General features: G+C 38.1%; 1 protein-coding gene across 4 annotated transcripts in view; it reads left to right on the top strand.

Moving 5' to 3' along the window:
• Positions 1 to 18204, top strand: part of UBR2 (ubiquitin protein ligase E3 component n-recognin 2) — a 61479-nt gene that overhangs the window by 28183 nt on the left and 15092 nt on the right. For 2 of the 4 annotated variants that reach the window (XM_072989726.2, XM_072989736.2), the window contains exons 18-32: positions 371 to 436; positions 1165 to 1287; positions 1428 to 1491; positions 1955 to 2079; positions 2559 to 2611; positions 3808 to 3910; positions 4811 to 4859; positions 6364 to 6518; positions 6629 to 6731; positions 8263 to 8372; positions 8465 to 8551; positions 10138 to 10319; positions 12384 to 12583; positions 12956 to 13049; positions 14131 to 14292. In XM_072989726.2, the coding sequence (XP_072845827.2) occupies positions 371 to 436; positions 1165 to 1287; positions 1428 to 1491; positions 1955 to 2079; positions 2559 to 2611; positions 3808 to 3910; positions 4811 to 4859; positions 6364 to 6518; positions 6629 to 6731; positions 8263 to 8372; positions 8465 to 8551; positions 10138 to 10319; positions 12384 to 12583; positions 12956 to 13049; positions 14131 to 14292 (1676 nt within the window). The remainder of the gene's footprint in view (positions 1 to 370; positions 437 to 1164; positions 1288 to 1427; positions 1492 to 1954; positions 2080 to 2558; positions 2612 to 3807; positions 3911 to 4810; positions 4860 to 6363; positions 6519 to 6628; positions 6732 to 8262; positions 8373 to 8464; positions 8552 to 10137; positions 10320 to 12383; positions 12584 to 12955; positions 13050 to 14130; positions 14293 to 18204) is intronic. The other 2 variants (XM_072989738.2, XM_072989742.2) reach the window with 1 other exon arrangement.

The raw sequence follows: 18204 nt of genomic DNA, 5'->3' as shown, positions 1-18204 counted from the left end.
AATGGTTTTAAATGTATTCTTCAAAGAGACAGAATAAAGGATAAATTTGAGTATTAATAGAAACACCCTTCTATTGAATAGGCTTCTAGTGACAGGCTTCACAACTTATTAATAAATGAGTTGTCAGGGCAGCAAGCTACATCTTTTCATGGCATTAAGTTCTATTTTTAGACCACTTGTGAAGTTAAAAAAAAGCTTTTGTATTCTGATCAACTTAAATAATGTGGTAAGAATACACCATTACAATAAGAGTAATAATATATAATATATAATATTCTTATATAATATATAATATTCTTGGAATAGTTCTGCACCTTGTTTCATGTGTTGAATTCCCTGTTTGTCAAATCTTTTTTCTTTTCCTCCACAGATATACTACTATCATAATGTGAAATGCAGAAAAGAAATGTTTGACAAAGACATAGTAATGCTTCAGGTAAAATTATTTAATACTATTTGTGGATATTTATGTGTCTAAACCCTTTCCTCTTAGTTGTGCAACTATATAAAAATACCTTTTTATACTGAGATGTCACTAATCACTTGCTTTTAAAGGAGCAGGGTTCTTTTTTACCCAAACTTACATTTCCTTTTATTTCTTGAAGTTTTTGTAAAATATTTTATTATTTAGTTTCCGAATATTCCCTACATTGTATTGTTCTGTACATGCAGTTTCCTTACCTAATCCTGTGATGAATTCAGATTTCTTCAAGTTTTTCTGTCACTTGGCCTCTTGTATACTTCTACAATGAAAATGACTCTGCATGCACATTTTGAGAAAACTTCTCACTTTATTGTCAACTTTCTAAGGTAGCTGAAAAATTAAAACTCAGTACTGTAAGAAAAAACTCATATGGTTTTGAATTCTAAAAGAAAGCAGCATTTTTTAAATTATAAAACTTTTAAGATTTCATAGTAAGAATAAAAATTCATAGTAAGAATAAAAAGTCCATAATGGGAATTCTGTTATTCCCTAGATGAAGCCTAAAGAACACTTGTGTTTACCAATTACAGCATAGCGTTTCTCTGTTTATTCAGAAAACATGCTATACTGTATATCCCATGTTTCCTGTACAAACATAATTTTTATTTTTAATAATTATATTAATAGTTTGCCTTGTTTCCAGGTTGTCCATATAATAAATACATTCATTTTTTCTTTAGACAGGTGCATCCATGATGGATCCGAACCATTTCCTCATGATAATGCTGAGTCGCTTCGAACTTTATCAGATATTTAGTACTCCTGATTATGGCAAAAGATTCAGCTCTGAAAATTCCAATAAGGTATGTTATATAGACTGTTTAAAGTTCAGTTTCATACTCGTAAAATGTAGGGTGCAATATGTCATGCCTTCAACTAAGACTGCATTAAGAATTCTTTAAAAACATTTAGAGTATATATTGGGTTTTTTTTTCCCTTTCAGGATGTGGTTCAGCAAAACAATACACTCATTGAAGAAATATTGTACCTGATTATAATTATCGTTGGTAAGTTGGCTCCCCACCTCCAGTTACTGTGTTACAGGACAGATTGGGGTTGGCTGTCCTTTCATTATGAGGTTGGCTTCATTGCTCTATCTATAGGCAGTGCCTATACTGGGTTTTTTTCTCAGAGTGAAAGGAAGAGGAAGTACAAGTGATTGCTCTGCCCCCTTTTTCCATGGTACAGTACAGCTCCTCTGGTGAGATGTGGGGACTGCTCACATCTCTTGCCATGCAAAAGTGTGAATTCCCCTCCAGATGTTATACCAGAAGTATGGTCACTCATGCCTTCTTTCTTCATTCTGTATACAATGTATAATATAGCTTTGTATGTGTTTACCCAGGAAGGTAAATAAATAAAATAAAATAAATAAATAAATAAAGGTTAAAAACCTAGTAAATGAAAAATGAATATCAGGAATTGATCAGAGCTTGCTATAATTCTTGGTTCTGTGCCTTGGTTTGGCAGGTGAGAGATTTATTCCTGGTGTTGGCCAGGTGAATGCTACAGATGAAATCAAAAGAGAAATTGTCCATCAGTTGAGCATCAGACCCATGGCTCACAGTGAATTAGTAAAAGCATTGCCGGAAGATGTGAGTGTTATTAGAAATGTATTTAGTACTGCTTCTGTAAATTGGTATTAACAGCTTTGGGAAGTGTAGTGACCCATATTGAAGGCACAGGGGGGAGGGAAAATACTGTATTTTGAAGGTTAGCAATAGGAAACATTTCTTTTATATTGGACATTACTTTTTCCCAGATGATGTACTTTTAGGTAACTTAGACTGCTTCTCCTCCATTTAATGTTCCCTGGAAAGTAATCAGTATTTTGAATTCACTTAGCAAAATACAGTGAATTTTCTTAACATTTGGGGATTGTTTGAATCCAAATAAAGTAGTCGACTTTAGTCATAAGGAACAGGAGATTTCAGTATTGCTTATTAATTTCAGATAGATATCAACGATAGTATAGATATGTGAATCTTTTAAGCCAACTATTAGGTGAAGTAATGAATAACTCATATGCTCATGAATTATAACATATTTTTTTGTTCTTTTCTGAATTGTGTAGGAGAACAAAGAGACTGGAATGGAAACTGTCATCGAATCAGTGGCCTGTTTCAAGTAATGTGCTTCTTGCAATCATCTGTTTTTAAATGTAGGAAATAATGCCATTGTTTGGCCTGGATAAGTATTGCTTAGGGCAATATGTAACTGCACTCTTCAAACAGTAAATTATATTGTACTGTAAATTAGCATCTTTCACCATATATGTAGTCAAACTGTGACAAATAATGCTGGAATCTGAAAATATAACACATCTGTTTTCATTATTTGGGAAAATACTCTTCACCAAAAATTTTTAAGAAATGAAACAAAACATTTGTGTTTTACTGTGTTTCCAGATACTGTATGTGAAGGAAAAAATTATATGTGGGAAAAAAGGTCTAATGATCCATGTTAGCTCATAGAAACAAAAATAAGCATAGTACATTAAAAGCTAAGCAATATATAAGTGATACAGGTTTTTGTAGATTAGAATCCTAATTAAATACCACATTGTAGGGACGTGGTGGCGCTGTGGGCTAAACCGCAGAAGCCTTTGCTGCAGGTTCAGAAGACCAAGCAGTCGTAAGATCGAATCCATGTGACGGAGTGAGCGCCCGTCATTTGTCCCAGCTCCCGCCAATCTAGCGGTTCAAAAGCATGCAAATGCGAGTAAATCAATAGGGACCACCTTGGTGGGAAGGTAACAGCGTTCCGTGTCTAAGTCGCACTGGCCGTGTGACCATGGAATATTGTCTTCAGACAAAACGCTGGCTCTATGGCTTGGAAATGGGGATGAGCACCGCCCCCTAGAGTTGAACACAACTGGACAAAAATTGTCAAGGGGAACCTTTACCTTTACTAAATACCACATGCATCCAATGAAGTAGACTGTAGCTCTTAGCTTACTCCTCAGATGAGAAAACTGGAGTATCTTTGCTCTGTTTCCATCCCAGCAACAGTAATCTTAGAAAGCAAGGCCATACTCTGGTTTTGTTCAGGTGAGGAAGAGAAAACGGTAATGACCATGCATGCTACCAGCTGATGACTCCCAAGGAAATGTTGTTGAAAACTAAAAGAGGTTATCTATTCTTGGCTGATGGCATAGTAGATTTGTTCTTGTATAGGGGTGCAATACACATTTGTTACATGGAAAGTATGTCTGAAGAGGCCTCAGTTTTCAAATGGTTTGCAGTTTCACACTTGTGGAAACTCTTTACAAGCAGTGTTCGGTTATTAGTAGTGCATTCTAATTTTCACTCGTATTATTTCAGGAAACCAGGATTAACAGGCAGAGGATTGTATGAGTTGAAACCCGAATGTGCTAAAGAGTTCAACCTGTATTTTTATCATTTTTCAAGGGCTGAACAATCCAAGGTAACTATGGAAGATATTTTCAAAGAGGTAGCTATGTTAGTATTCAAAGCTTACAATAAAAATAAAGGCACTTTGAAGACTAACAGATTTATTTTAAGTTTGAGATTTTTGTGGATTACAATCCACTTCTTGAGACATGTGGAGCAAAACAGACCACTCTAGGCCAAGCTATTTTTCTCATCTTATTTGGTTCTCAGCTCTCCATCATGTTCTCTGTGGATATAAATCTGTAGCCTAACTTTTGTGCTTCATGTTTCTGGCAGAGTAGCTGATAGTACTTAGAACAACAAATTCTAGGGGTGTGTGTGATGTGGGATGCAGAGAAAAGGAAATAAATTTAGCACATTGATTTAAGCAAATCTTTCTGATACTTAGTTTCAGGACATTCGTTCTTATTGGTTTCATAACTCAGAAAATTAAACTTAGTTCCTTTTTTTAATGAAGTCAACTTTGGGACTTGAAGCAAAACTGTGAATATACTGTTTAACTGGAAATGGGAAATATCCATGGAACATTTCAGGTTCCTCATGATTCATTTGACAGTGATTATATTGTTTCACCTGTAGTTTGGTGTTTGTATTGAGCCGTACCATTGTGCTGTTTACTAGAAGCATTGTGGAAATAGACCAAATATACTTGCATTAAGAATCTCACTAGTTCTTAGCCCTGGTGGCAAGGCCATGCATTCAGGACAGCGAAAACATAAAAATCAGCAGTAAATTGTGAGCTGGTTGAAAGGCAAACACAAGGGGAAAAACTGCTGATAAATCCATCATAATAAACTACTCATGTAGTGTGGGGTTTGAGGGGGAAAAAGTGAAGGGTAATATTCAATTAACTGTACAATAATCACATTGTTGTCTTTAATGTACATTAATGCCTCTTTTGTTTTTAAATAAGGCTGAGGAAGCCCAAAGAAAACTAAGGCGACAGAATCGGGAAGATACAGGTACCGATTTAGATAATTTATATAGGTGTCTCTGTAGCTTTACCCCCACCTCTTAAAACTCTGTACAGTATATGTCTTCAAGTATTATATTGTAACCCTGCTTTTGCACTTCGTTACTAACCTTCCTCAGTAATCATTTGAGACCATTGCTATTTTTTCATGCTGTTATCTACATATCTTATGTTGTTGGAATTTCTTCCCCTAATTTTCATTCCTCCTTCCTCTGAATCTAATCCAGCTTTCACTATATGTTCTATATGTAAATAGAATGGGTAAAGAGATAGAATATATCTGTATTTGATGCATTTTCCACTCTGTTTCTCCATATTTTATCCTAATAGTAGCCTCTTGCCCAGATTACAGGTGATCCATCAGAAGTATCATGTTGTGGCACACCTATGTTTTAAAAGCAATCCATAGTTTTTCATTATTTATATTATCAATGGCTTTAAGTGTTTCTTGTACCTTAATAACATTTTCAAATTATATGAGGTATTTAAGGGGCGATTTTACCAGTGAGTTTCCATTGCTAAGCAGGGATTTGAACCCAGATATCCTGAATCCTAGTCCAGCACTCTTTAATACACCATACAGTGCTCTATTAGCCAACATATTGCAATATGATTTCTAGTGTCTCTTACTTTTCTAAATTTAGCTGACATTTCTCACTTCATATGTGGTAAAAATCTTTGTGGCACAAATCTTGTACAAGATCCCATTACATATATTGGTAATTACTGAAATCCTTTTTTGGGGAATGTGGTTTACATTATTATGTTTCTACTGCTGACATGGCAGGCTGCTTGCAAAAGTTGGCAACAGCTCATCTTTGCATTTGTTGTAGTTGTGACGTAGTATTTTTGTCTTGAAGAGTTACACTGTGTGTATTCCTTGGATGAATGTAACAATACTTCTCTACAATTTTCTACATTTTTCTTGGCATGTACTATTAAGATTCCTTTACAAATGCATTTGTATTCTTCTAAAGATGTTTACCTTTGTAGATACAGATAATAAATTATGTAAAATATAATATAGGAGAAGTTGATACTTGAAGTTTAAAAAAACACCAATGTGGTGTGACTTCTGCTTCTTCATGACTAGATCCTTTGCTGTTCTGGTGACTGAAATAATATGAAATGACCATGTTAGTTCCTCCGATCCCTATGGAAGTAGAGACGTAGTAAGAGATCTTTCCAAGGGTTTTCTTCCTTCAACATTTCACTCATCAAACATTTCTAGAATAGCATATTAGCTTCTGGGAGTTCTAAAAACTGAAGAGTTCCAGTACCATAGCAGCAGGACTTAAATTGTAGTCTTCTGTTTTCTTACTTGGGAGTAAGCATTTTTAAAGTCAGTGATGATGGCTCCTGAAATGTATAAGATAAGCAGTTTAAGAAAATGCATGTATTGATGTTTCTCCATCTAGACAGGTTGTTAAATACTGTACATATTCTGTGAAGAATGCTGTATCATAGCTATCATGTATTCCTTTTGGTTTCAGCACTTCCACCTCCTGTTCTACCTTCATTCTGCCCTCTTTTTGAAAGCCTGATCAATATTCTCCAATGTGATGTCATGTTGTGCATTATGAGGACAATATTGCAGTGGGCAGTAGAGCATAATGGCTATGCCTGGTCAGAGTCCATGCTTCAAAGGGTATGTTAATGCTTAGATTCCAGGTGTTGCTAATTCACTTGTGAATTTTAGAAAATTGTGGTGAATTCTTTTTAGAAACACAACCTCTACGTCTGATTATTTTTCCTTAGGTTCTGCATTTGACTGGAATGGCACTACAGGAAGAAAAACAACACATTGAAAATGCTGATGAAGATAATGTGGTGACATTTACCTTCAGTCAGAAGATCTCAAGTAGGTTACTCGCTTGACTTTTCTCTTAATAACATTTGCTAAGAGTAGTTGACTCTGTACAGTATCAATTTAGTGGTCTTCTGAAAGCATAGCTTTTTTGAAAGGTATTTGCTAAAGTTGATGTAAGATTGAACTTCAGTCCATAATGGAGGAAATAAATTTCCTTACAAAATATTGTAAATTCAGTCTCAAACTAAAGCAAAGTAGTATTATCTAAGTAAAATTGTCATATTTTTCTGTGTGCTGTCATCCTGTTAATTAGTGTAACAAAAGGCATAACATTCAGCTTGTTCCTAGCCAGGACTTAAGAAATCTTGCTGCAGTTTTCAAGAGTACACACACACATTGGCTCAGTCCATGCTCGTAATTCCCAGCAGGGACTATATAATTGCCAGCTAATAAAGGAGTGAATGTTATGCCTTTTGTGATGCTGTTAGCATGTTTGAATTAACTTGGTACAGTGGGGTCTTGACTTAAGAATGGCTTGAGTTAAGAACATTTTGACTTAAGAACCACTCTCATAGGAAAACATTGACTTGACTTACATATTTAGATTTGAGTTAAGAACTGAAAAAAAACACGTGGGAGGCAGGGAAAGTGCAAAAAGTGAACTTTCAGTTAACTGTTGGCCAGTGAAAAGGGTGCCTGTCTGCTTCCTCACTCCTCCCAGCGTTTAGAGAGTGGATTGGGAGACAGTCTTCAGACTGCCTGGTACTGTACTGCCTGGACTGTATTTTCCCTGCCTTCCCTGAACCTTTCTTGACCTAAGAAAAAAAAAGAAACAAAATATCCCCCTCTAGTGGTTGAAGGCAGAATAGCAGCTTCCCATTAGTTTCTATGGACAGAAAAGAGCAGATACGGATCAAATGGTTTTCAATGCATTCCTATGGGAAATGCAGATTTGACCTGAGAACTTTTTGACTTGAGAACCGCCTTCCAATACGGATTAAGTTCTCAAGTCAAGACCCCACTGTACTGATTAGGCACCAAGGGTAATATATGTACAAACACTTAAAACTGCAATTCAATACTGTGTGTTTTGCTGTACAAACAAATATAATTGTTGCTTTTCTGTCACTGTTCCACATACTGTTGGGTTTTTAACATATATGTGTAACATGCTGTATGTATGCATTGGACAGCTATGGTTAAAAGATGGGGTGTGCAGATTTCTGTTTCTGGACTACAGCTCCCAGAATCCCTCAGGAAGCATTGCCTGAAGAATTCTGGGAGTTATACTACAACCACCACCTCCTCCCAAAAGATCTGCACACTTAACAAGTACATTCATGATCAGGCAGTTAAACCAACATTGTCTGTGGAAGATCCGCATTTTCCTGTATCTGGGTTATCCTCACAGTTCAAATGTTACATTCCTAAGATAGGAATACTGCTTATACAAACAAAAAGTATTTCATAAGTAAGTATTCTTTGGGTTGTTGTTATGATACAAAGAAGTGAGAAAAATATATTCAGATCAACATTTTAATTGTATATAGTGAATTGTTTTCCTTATCCATGTTTGATTCAGGGCCCGGTGAGGCACCACGCAATTCTCCAAGTATATTAGCCATGCTAGAAACTTTGCAAAATGCACCCCATCTAGAAGTGCACAAGGACATGATCAGATGGGTATTGAAGGTAAATCATCCTCAGTTATTTCCACATCTTTATGGCTGATATGGAATATTTTTCAATATTTGATGGCATTTTTTTTTCTTTTTCTTGTCTAGACTTTTAATGCTGTAAAGAAGGTCCGGGAGCGATCTTCTACAAGTCCTGTATCAGAGACTGAGGGAAATATTATGGAAGAGGTAAAAGTAAGGACATTTTTTTAAAAAATAATGATTTGAGAATAGATGTGGATCACAAAGAAATCATGCCTCATTTGAAAGATTCTAGTGTCTAGCTAATATGGCCTTTCCCCAACTAGTATACAGAATTTGGGGCAGATGTTCACAGTCTGTGCCTGATACATGTGTTAGAGTTTCTTTGTTTAAAAGTATGTTGCATTTCCCAAATGAGAAGGAAGGTTGTGATTATACAAACCATGATGTATAACATAAGTATTTAAATTTTATGTTATTGTATCAAAATTGTTTTTCACATTCTAGCCCTCTCTATCAACGGTGCATAATCTGTGAGGACTTAAGTGCCACCCCATTGTGTCCTGACCCCCTCCCCCAACGTCCACCACCTAAATCTGCAACTGGTTTTGCCACCAGTGGAGATTTTCCATTCTCTTCCCTTGTGATTCTTATACAGATTGCTTTGTGATTATTGCTGATAACAGTGGCATGACTGGTGTATGTATGAATGCAAACAGGTGTGCATTTGCACAGCAGCTGATCCTTAAAGCATATCATATGGGCTTTGGTGACTGAAAAGATGTTCTCTTTAGCTTACTGACCTTGCCATCTATTTTAATGGATTGATTATGATGAATATTTTGTAAGGAATTAAGAATCTCACTCATAATCAAACTCAGCAAAAAGAAGAGGGAAATTAAATATGTAATGAAAGGTCACTGTTTGTTTTGAAGGCAAGACTTCTGTTCATTGGGTTAATTTTGACCACAGAGAGTACATACATCTATGTGCCTAGTAAACAGGGTTTGACTTACTATAATTTCCTGATAAGCCCTGTGTTCAGTTCACCTAGTAAACAGGGTTTGACTTACTATAATTTCCTGATAACCCCTGTGTTCAATTCACCTCAGGATTTTCCAATTAATAATCTTGCATCATATATATGTTATTAGTCCTACATAATTTTTTATTTTCTGTCGTGTTGTGATCAATGTGCTCATGAAAATGTGTCAGTGAAGCTAGACATTTATTGAACAAAGCAGTCTTGTGTCATGTTCTCTCCCTTTTTCCCATAAAGTAAAATTTGGCATACTTCTCTTTGTTGAGAAGTCGCTATTTTATTTCCTCATCCTTGTCAGTAACAGTCAATGATACGCAGTAGAGATACACAAATGCACAGAATATTGATATCATGACATGGTTCTTTATGAAAAAATGGCACTCAGCTGTCATATTGGATGGCAATCCACATCTAGTGCATATTTCTTCTTAAATCATCCAGATGTAGCTTTTTAGTGGCTCTGGTTTGTTTTTTGTTTAGATCTGCTGAATATGCAATAAAGGCTGAGTACACAAATCTGATGTTTTTGATCAGGCAATACTTCAAAAAGAATTTATGAAGTCACTGTATTTCTGAAATGCATGCATGTTTTTGGGGTGAGATGGCTCTTAAAAGAGGGAGAGTGCCAAGTACATTATTGTATATTGCTTGACGTATTTTGTCTGTTTAATGTACGTGGTAATTATGCAATCTATACTTAATTGAAGATACAGATTATGATTAGTTATTTATGTTTGCTAATGTACCAATTTTGTAGAGCACACGAGACAAAGAAAAGGCTGAGAGAAAGCGAAAAGCTGAAATTGCCAGATTGCGAAGAGAGAAAATAATGGCTCAGATGTCTGAAATGCAGCGACACTTCATTGATGAAAACAAAGAACTTTTCCAACAGACGTTAGATGAATTTGAAACTACTACCTCGAGGGTACATGATAATAGGTAAAAAGAAAGTGACAAGAAGCTTGAGAAGCTAACAAGTCTCTTGGTCTTTTTAACAGGAAACCTTCAAATTTCAAAGCATCATATTTCACTTTGATTGGTACAAAAGCATTTTCCACAAAAACTTGTTACTCCTGTCTTAGGTTTCATCTCAATTACACTTTGTTATTTAATTTTATTCAAAATATTTTTACCCTGCCTTTTTCCTTAAAAGCTACTGCAGCCAAAGCTGTTGCCATCATTAAAAGACAGTATTTAAAGCTAAAAAGAGTAAATCTACAAATACCAAAAAGGATCAAACAAAAATACCCCACTAAAAAAACAGTAAACAAAAGCAGCACCAAAATCACATTCACAGCAGTAAAGCACACCGATCCATTTAAAAAACCCACTCAGCCAGTCAGTCACTAAGGGAAAGCTTGCCTTAAGAAAAAGGACTTCCTGCTTGTGGAAGTACAATAAAGATGGGACCTGCCTGACTTCCTGTGGGAGGGAGTTCCAAATTCTAGGAGCAATGACAGAGAAGGCCGTCTTCCGCGTCCCCACCAAACACATCCATGAAGGTGGTGGAACCAAGAGAAAGGCCTGTCCTGATGATATTAACACCTGAGCAGGCTCATAAAGGGAGACACGCAGTCCTTGAGATAGTTTGGATCCAAGTTGTTTAGGGCTTTACAGATTAGCACATTGAACTGTGTCTGCAAATGGTTTGGCAACCAGTGGAGCTGCTGTTACAGGAGCCTCGTGGCGCAGTGGTTAAATCGCTGTACTGCAGCTAAAACTGTGCTCACGACCTGGGGTTCAAATCCCAGGTAGCCGGCTCAAGATTGACTCAGCCTTCCATCCTTCCGAGGTCGGTAAAATGAGTACCCAGCTCGCTGGGGGGGCAATGTGTAGCCTGCATAATTAAATTGTAAACCGCCCAGAGAGTGCTTGAAGCACTATGGGGCGGTATATAAGCAGCACGCTTTGCTTTAGAATGCTTTTTACAGGGGGGTTGTGTGATCCCTGTAACCAGCAATCTGGGTGCCACATTTTGGATCTGCTGAAATTTCTGGACACTTTTCAGAGGTAGCCCCACATGGGGAACATTACAGTAATCGAGCCAGGATGTAACTGAGGCAAGTGTTAGGGTGGCCAGGTCAGTCTTCCAGAAACGAGTGCAGCGGGTGCACTAGTTTTAACTGTGCAAGAGCACTCCTGGCCACTTCTAAAACCTGGGCATCCAGGCTCAGGGACAAATCAAAGAGCATCCCCAAGCAGCACATCTGTGTTTTCAGAGGGAGTGTATCCCCATCCACTACAGGCTTTAATGTAGCACTTTAAACACCACTTTAATGTGAGGGTGAGCAATGTCAGCCTTCCAGGTATTTATTATACTGTAACTCATCTATTCAGAGGAGTTCTGAGAGAAAATGGTAGTTGCAGTCCAATAACATTTCTGATCTCACAGTTTGCCCACTTTGCTTTAGTGAATGGAAATGTTAAGGCCTTTAGACCAGTGGTTCTTAACCTTAGGTTACTCAAGTGTTTTTGGACTGCAACTCCCAGAATACTTCAGCACCAGCTGTGCTGGCTCAGGTTTCTGGGAGTTGCAGTTCAAAAACACCTGAGTAACCCAAGGTTAAGAACCACTGCTTTAGACCAAGGAGAGGTTCTTCCTGTTGAAAGAATGACAGAAGGCAGTTTTCAGTGACACCCCAGCCCCATCTAGTACAACTCCTAATGCCTGAGATCATAACGGGGAGAGATTCAGGCAGGAAAAGGAAAAGTGGCAAAAAATTGCATCCCTCACCCCGTTCTGCTGTGTTTTCAGCCCAAAGAACCTATGTGTCCATGTACTTTTGGATCCGAAATGACTGCAACAAGAATTTGGATAATCCAACCTCTTGTGGCCACAGTATATCATGGTATAGAGCTTTTCAGATATCATTTTAGACTCCTCTAGACATGCATGTGTAGTACATGCTGATTTATTAGCCAGATTAAAATGTTGGACTTCACAGCCTATTTATATGATATTGCCTCACTTTGGAAAAACTTACTAATATCATTTGATTCTAGTCCTTCAGTTTCAGATACCAAGCTTATAGCCTTGGGCCCTGAACAAACTAAAGTGACTGAGATGAGACAAGTGGTTACATGTATCTTGTGTCAAGAAGAGCAGGAGGTTAAAATGGACAACCAAGCCATGGTCCTGGCAGCATTTGTTCAGAGATCAACAGTCTTGTCAAAAAATAGAAATAAAGTGATTCCGGATCCTGGTAAGTAGAGGTGAAGTGGTAATATTATATCTCCTTGTTTGTATTTTATGTGAAATATAGGTTGGTCGCCTAGATTTCAAATCTACCAGATTCTGTTCTGAAATAATAATTAGGGAGATACTGTCCAATGGTATATTCAAGCAAATGATCATGTTGCTAATTTAGCACACCGGCCTGAAATCTTGATTTTCCTAGCAGCTGAAGCTGGCGTATGTATATTTATTACGGGCATCTATTCTTGATAAATAAGTTTTTGCATAAATATTTGATTAGTCTGAAATATTTCTTCTTGAGGTAATGTTTGTATCTCCTGTGACTGACATTTGTCTCTCACTATCCCTTAAAATTTTGTGTGCTTGCTTTTGTATACAGATAAATACGATCCATTATTCATGCACCCAGACCTGTCATGTGGTACGCACACTGGTAGCTGTGGACATATTATGCATGCCCACTGCTGGCAGAGGTAATTGTCTTTTTCAACATTAATAGATGCTAGATATATGGTGTCTGGAAAGTAAGAATATATGCTGCTATTAGTGTCTTATGCCCTTGGAAAGACAATTCTGCTTTTGTCCACCCTGCATACTTCTTGCCACTGCATTATACACTGATACTTGTATGAACCTGTTGGCTCCTTTTAGTGTAAATCTGCAGACTATCAGATTAGCAATCAAATGGGCAGCAATACTGGCTGTGACTGTGCAGCACCAATGTAGTGCTACGCAGCCTCACACCCATGCATCTTAGAGGGAACATTGGTGATGAGCATGTGCGGCCTTCCTCCCTTCCTGACCACCCACCCACCCTGTCTTTCTCCCTACAGGAGACATCAACAATTAAAAATACACAAAATCATAGTTAAAATCACAGGAAATTATACTGAAAAACAATTAAAGGTCTATCAGTATTACAATTGCCATTAAAAACATTTTTAAAATCATTTTTAAAACAGTGAAAAATCTCTCAATTCAATAAATACAGCATTTTGAAAACTCACACTTATTGCTTACAAGCCTGCCTGCCTGCAAAGGAAGGTCCGTGCCTGACAATAGAAGGACAAGAGGGAGAGGGCCCCAGAAGATCTTGAAAGCCAAGAAGGTTCATATGGGGTGATTGCAGTCCTTCAGATAGCCTTAAGTCATGTAGGGCTTTATAAGTTACAACCAGCACTTTGAATTGGGCCCAGAAACAGCTGACAGACAATGAAGCTGTTGTAGTAAGGGACTTACATGCCCCCGGAACCAGTACAAGTCAGCAGTCTACTGCAACACCAGCTGAAGTTGCTGAACAGTCTTCAAAGGTAGCCCCATGTACAGTGCATTGCTGTAATCGAAACAGGATTTGATTAAGAGTTATGTCATTGTGGCCAGATTGGAAATGTGAAGGGCCACCAGCTTTTAACTTTGCAAATGCACTTTTGGCCACCATTGAGACCCATCCAGATTCAGGTTATGAGTTGATGAAAGTAGCAGGGTGAAATTCAGTGCAGTCTTACATAACTAGTTTTGTCAAATTAATTTAACACCTTTTGTTGCTTCCTAAAGATACTTTGATGCAGTGCAAGCAAAAGAGCAAAGACGACAACAGAGATTGCGAGTCCACACAAGTTACGACGTAGAAAATGGTGAATTTCTTTGCCCTCTTTGTGAATGTCTAAGCAACACTGTCATTCCTCTGCTTCCTCCACCAAGGAGTTTATTTAACAGGTTAGTTGCTCTTTGTAAATACCTTAATTAGGAAAAAACCCACAAGTTTTGTCTTCGAGCCATTCATTTGTTTAAGCAACACAGCTAGAGTCTAGCAGACCAAAATAGTATGCATTTAGCGGAATAGGTGCCAGGTTGGTAACACTGAAAATGTGGAAAGTCTGAATGTTATTGTCATTGACCAGAATCCTGTTGGTGATTTCTGTGTGAGTAAGCAAAATCGCCCAAGTCACAGTGGTGAATTGCCACTAATTAACACAATGCCAGGCATATTTCATCGTGCAAGCTGGAATGCAAATGGAACCTTGTTAATTGGCAGCAAATACTCCAATTTATAATCCTTTATTTTGTATTTAATATACATTGTTGTAACTGACAAGCTGTTGGACCCTGAATGTAGTTATATTAGTCTGTATCAAAGGGAAGAAACAACAAGCTAGTAGCATCTTAAATGTAAACGTCTGTGATTTGGTCCATTCAGTTTAACACACAGTGTTATCTGGAACTGATAGTTAGGTAATGTGTGTTTACATGCCGGTATAGAGATCTTCCTGTTTGCCTTCAATCTTACGTACATCATTCAGCTTCTTGGAATGATTCCATGTTCTAATACTTTCTCTCTCTACTTTCTCAATGCCACACACAGTTATGTAGCTCTCTACCGCGTCCCATTCTGCGTTTCCTTACTCTTGGTTTTTCTAGTTAAATGCTGCAAACATTACTTTGACACGATTGTGTAAATCTCCTCCCTTTAAAACTTTACTTTAAAATTACACTTTATAGTTTGCATCCAAGATGTCATGATGGCTAGCAACTGGAATGGCTCTTAAAAGGGGATTGTATACATTCATAGAGAAGAAGATCATCAGTGGGTTATAGTCATGTTGGTTTATATATATCCTTCTGTATGGAACTGCTGTGGCCTCTACACAACAGTTGCTGGGGAGCATGGACATGAAGATGCTTCTGTGCTTATATCTTCCCCGTGAACTTTCCATAAGGCATCTGATTTGTCTCAGTGGAGCAGGCAGGACGAGATAAGCCTTGGTCTGATCCAGTGGGGCTGTAGCCCATAAAATAAAGCTTGACATTTCTGAGCCAAGTTCAGATGTGCACAGAGTAAGTAGTGACTACACACAATAGAAATGATCAGTGAGAACACAATCTTCCAAGCTATGTTGCACCATTTTAAACACATTTTCTTTAGAAAAATGAAGTGTTTCAGGTTTGAAGTTTGCTAATATAAATACTAATTCAGAAATTTTTTGGTGGTGGTCCATTATGTGAATTGTCAAACTCTTATCTTGCTGGTTGGCTTTAAAATCTGCCTCCCACTAACAGAAAGGTCCTCACCATCCATGGAAACCTCCTGATCCAGCGAAGCTGTTTGTAGAATGTGGGAGAAGTGTTTATTGCTGACACACCTCCATTGAAAATCTGTTCTGGAGGGAGGAGGGGCTTTAGGAGGGGTGCTGTAAGTGGCCAGAAGAGAGAGCCTCCCCTGCCCCATCAGCAACACATTCTGAATGAATCCCCACTGGCAAGTAAAAACCAGGGTGGCATCTCGGGGTAGTTAAAAGGATTTCTTTGAACAAAATATTTTGACTTATGGTTAAGAGAATCAATTACATTTATCACAAAATAAAGAGTATTACTTTAGTATTAGAGCTGGGATTTCATTTGTAAAGGTTGCTTGTTTTTAAGATGCTTGTTTTGCCCTTAGAAAATAAAGCTGCTAAAGACTAGCAAACCAAAGTCACACATGGCAGAATTTTAGCACTGATAGGTAAACATCAGTAATCATCTGCTTAACAGGTCAGAGAGCTGCATTAAGAGATTTGCTGTACCAGAGTAGGATCCACCACACTCAAACTATGTCACAGAGATTAGGGCTGCTGTTAGGAGTGGATTAACAGTTATACCTCAAGTCTCTGGGAATCCGTGATGTCAGTTTCTAGCATGTTGTAGACATGACATTATTATATCAAGATTTCCTCTCTTTGCTAGAGTGTGACAATGCCATTTAAACACATAAAGGGAAAAATCAGTCAGGAGTACACTGGATGGGTGTAAAAGAAGGAGGCCATGGCAGGCATGGTGCTTGCCCACATAATGAAAAGAAGAACAGGTTTGGGAAGGTGGGGGAATAAGAGAGGCTGCTGATAAAAGAAGATGGCAGGAGCATGGGGCAAATGGGTAAAAGCAGTTTCTTGCCTGAGGCATGCTAAAAGCAGTTGGCTGTTTAAGGGAGAGAGTTCAATGCCAAGTGATGGTAATTCTGATGCTGTTTGACATTTATAGATTGCTTTCAAGAGGCCATTGGAGGCCAAGCCGGGTTATTGTAAATTCTTTAAATGGTTTTAAGCATATTTCTATGCTGTTTTAGTAATGGTACACTTGGTGGCTTTGATATCTGTAGATATAGGGCAGGATTGAAATACAGTATGTAAATAAAGTTACAACACTTACCATACATATTGATTTAATTCTTGCAACCCTTCAAGGTAGGTCACTGTGATTTCAGCACTGGGAAGAGAATGGGTGCTGAAGTTCAGAATTGCTTGCCTAAGTTTACCTCAGGATCAGTCATGACTAGGAGTCTTCCTAATTTGAGATCTCATTCTCCTGGCTGGTAGGCTGCAGCAGCTTTCATGGACACTTGGTCTGTTTGAGCTTAGCTGTTTTAGTAGTCCTGTAAGTTAGCATCCTTTATTAGCATCATGTGCTTTGTTTGCACGTTGGCAAGCAAGATACATTCCTGTATGTTGCCATAGACAGCAGTTTTTCATTCCAAGCTCATGTTTACCGTGTTTTAATTGATTACGCAATACATTGGCAAGAACTGATCTGTGAATTCTCACTAATGAGTTGTTCTGCACCTATTCAGACATCCTCAGAATCTTCCAGAACCTAGAAAACTGTTAGCCCCATCCTAACACTTAGCGCATGCTCCTCCACACAAGGCTTAATTCCCACTTCCATTGTGACCATCACATTTGAAATCAACATTCCTGATCCAGCACATAGGCACTATATTAAACTCAAGAACTGTGACAGTTTGCTACAAAACAGAATACATAACATCAAGCATCTTGTGAGAAAGTTTTGGTCACATGCCCTAGTGACAGCACACACGGCTCTGAAGCTAGTTGGATACTTGGCCTCGGTCACAGCCGTCATTTCCCATCCACAGCTAAAAATGAACGCCGTGCAGACATGATTCCTATAAAGTTTCCACAGCATCACAGACAGCAAAAGAAGCTCCAAGTAACCCCAGAGCCAGCAGATTAGTTTCTTTGACAGTCAGACACAGAAAACCTTTCAAGGGGTCAACCCTGCAAAGAGATGCAACCTTCAGTTCTCATAGCAGACACAAGCCTCACAGGAATGTGTGTGCACTGCAAGGGTGGGTAAACTCATGCCCTGTGGTCCCAAGATGAGAAAAAACTACATATAGACATGCTAGAGATGCTAGCAATGAGAAAAGCTCTCAAGGACTTTGATTCTTCAAGGAAAGGTGGTGAGCTAACCACAGACAAATCTACAACAATATTTTACATAAATAAGCAAGGAAGTATACTTTCAGTAGCTCCCCTGTAACTTTCTGCCTGCTGTAGGAATGGTGCATTCAAAAACACATTTACCCCATTTTTGTCCAGATCACAGATTTGGTGAGCCAACAAACTGCTAGATGTGTGATTGGAAACTATTCCCTCAAGAATTCCAGAGCATATGCAGTCATTGCGGCCATCCACAGATAGACTTATTTGCAATTGCATAAAACACACAGTGCCAGAGATACTGTTCCTGGGCTGGCTGAGGAATTAAATTTCTGGGAGATGAGTGTGAAGCTATGTCAGAAGAAAGAGAACGGCATAGTCCTGTCACTGTAATTCCCATTACAGCCATGGT

This window comes from Pogona vitticeps, chromosome 1, assembly GCF_051106095.1.
Source record: "Pogona vitticeps strain Pit_001003342236 chromosome 1, PviZW2.1, whole genome shotgun sequence".
In the NCBI taxonomy this organism is placed as follows: Eukaryota; Metazoa; Chordata; class Lepidosauria; order Squamata; family Agamidae; genus Pogona; species Pogona vitticeps.
Note: the sequence above shows the minus strand (reverse complement) of the source record. Positions and strands in the feature narration are given on the sequence as shown.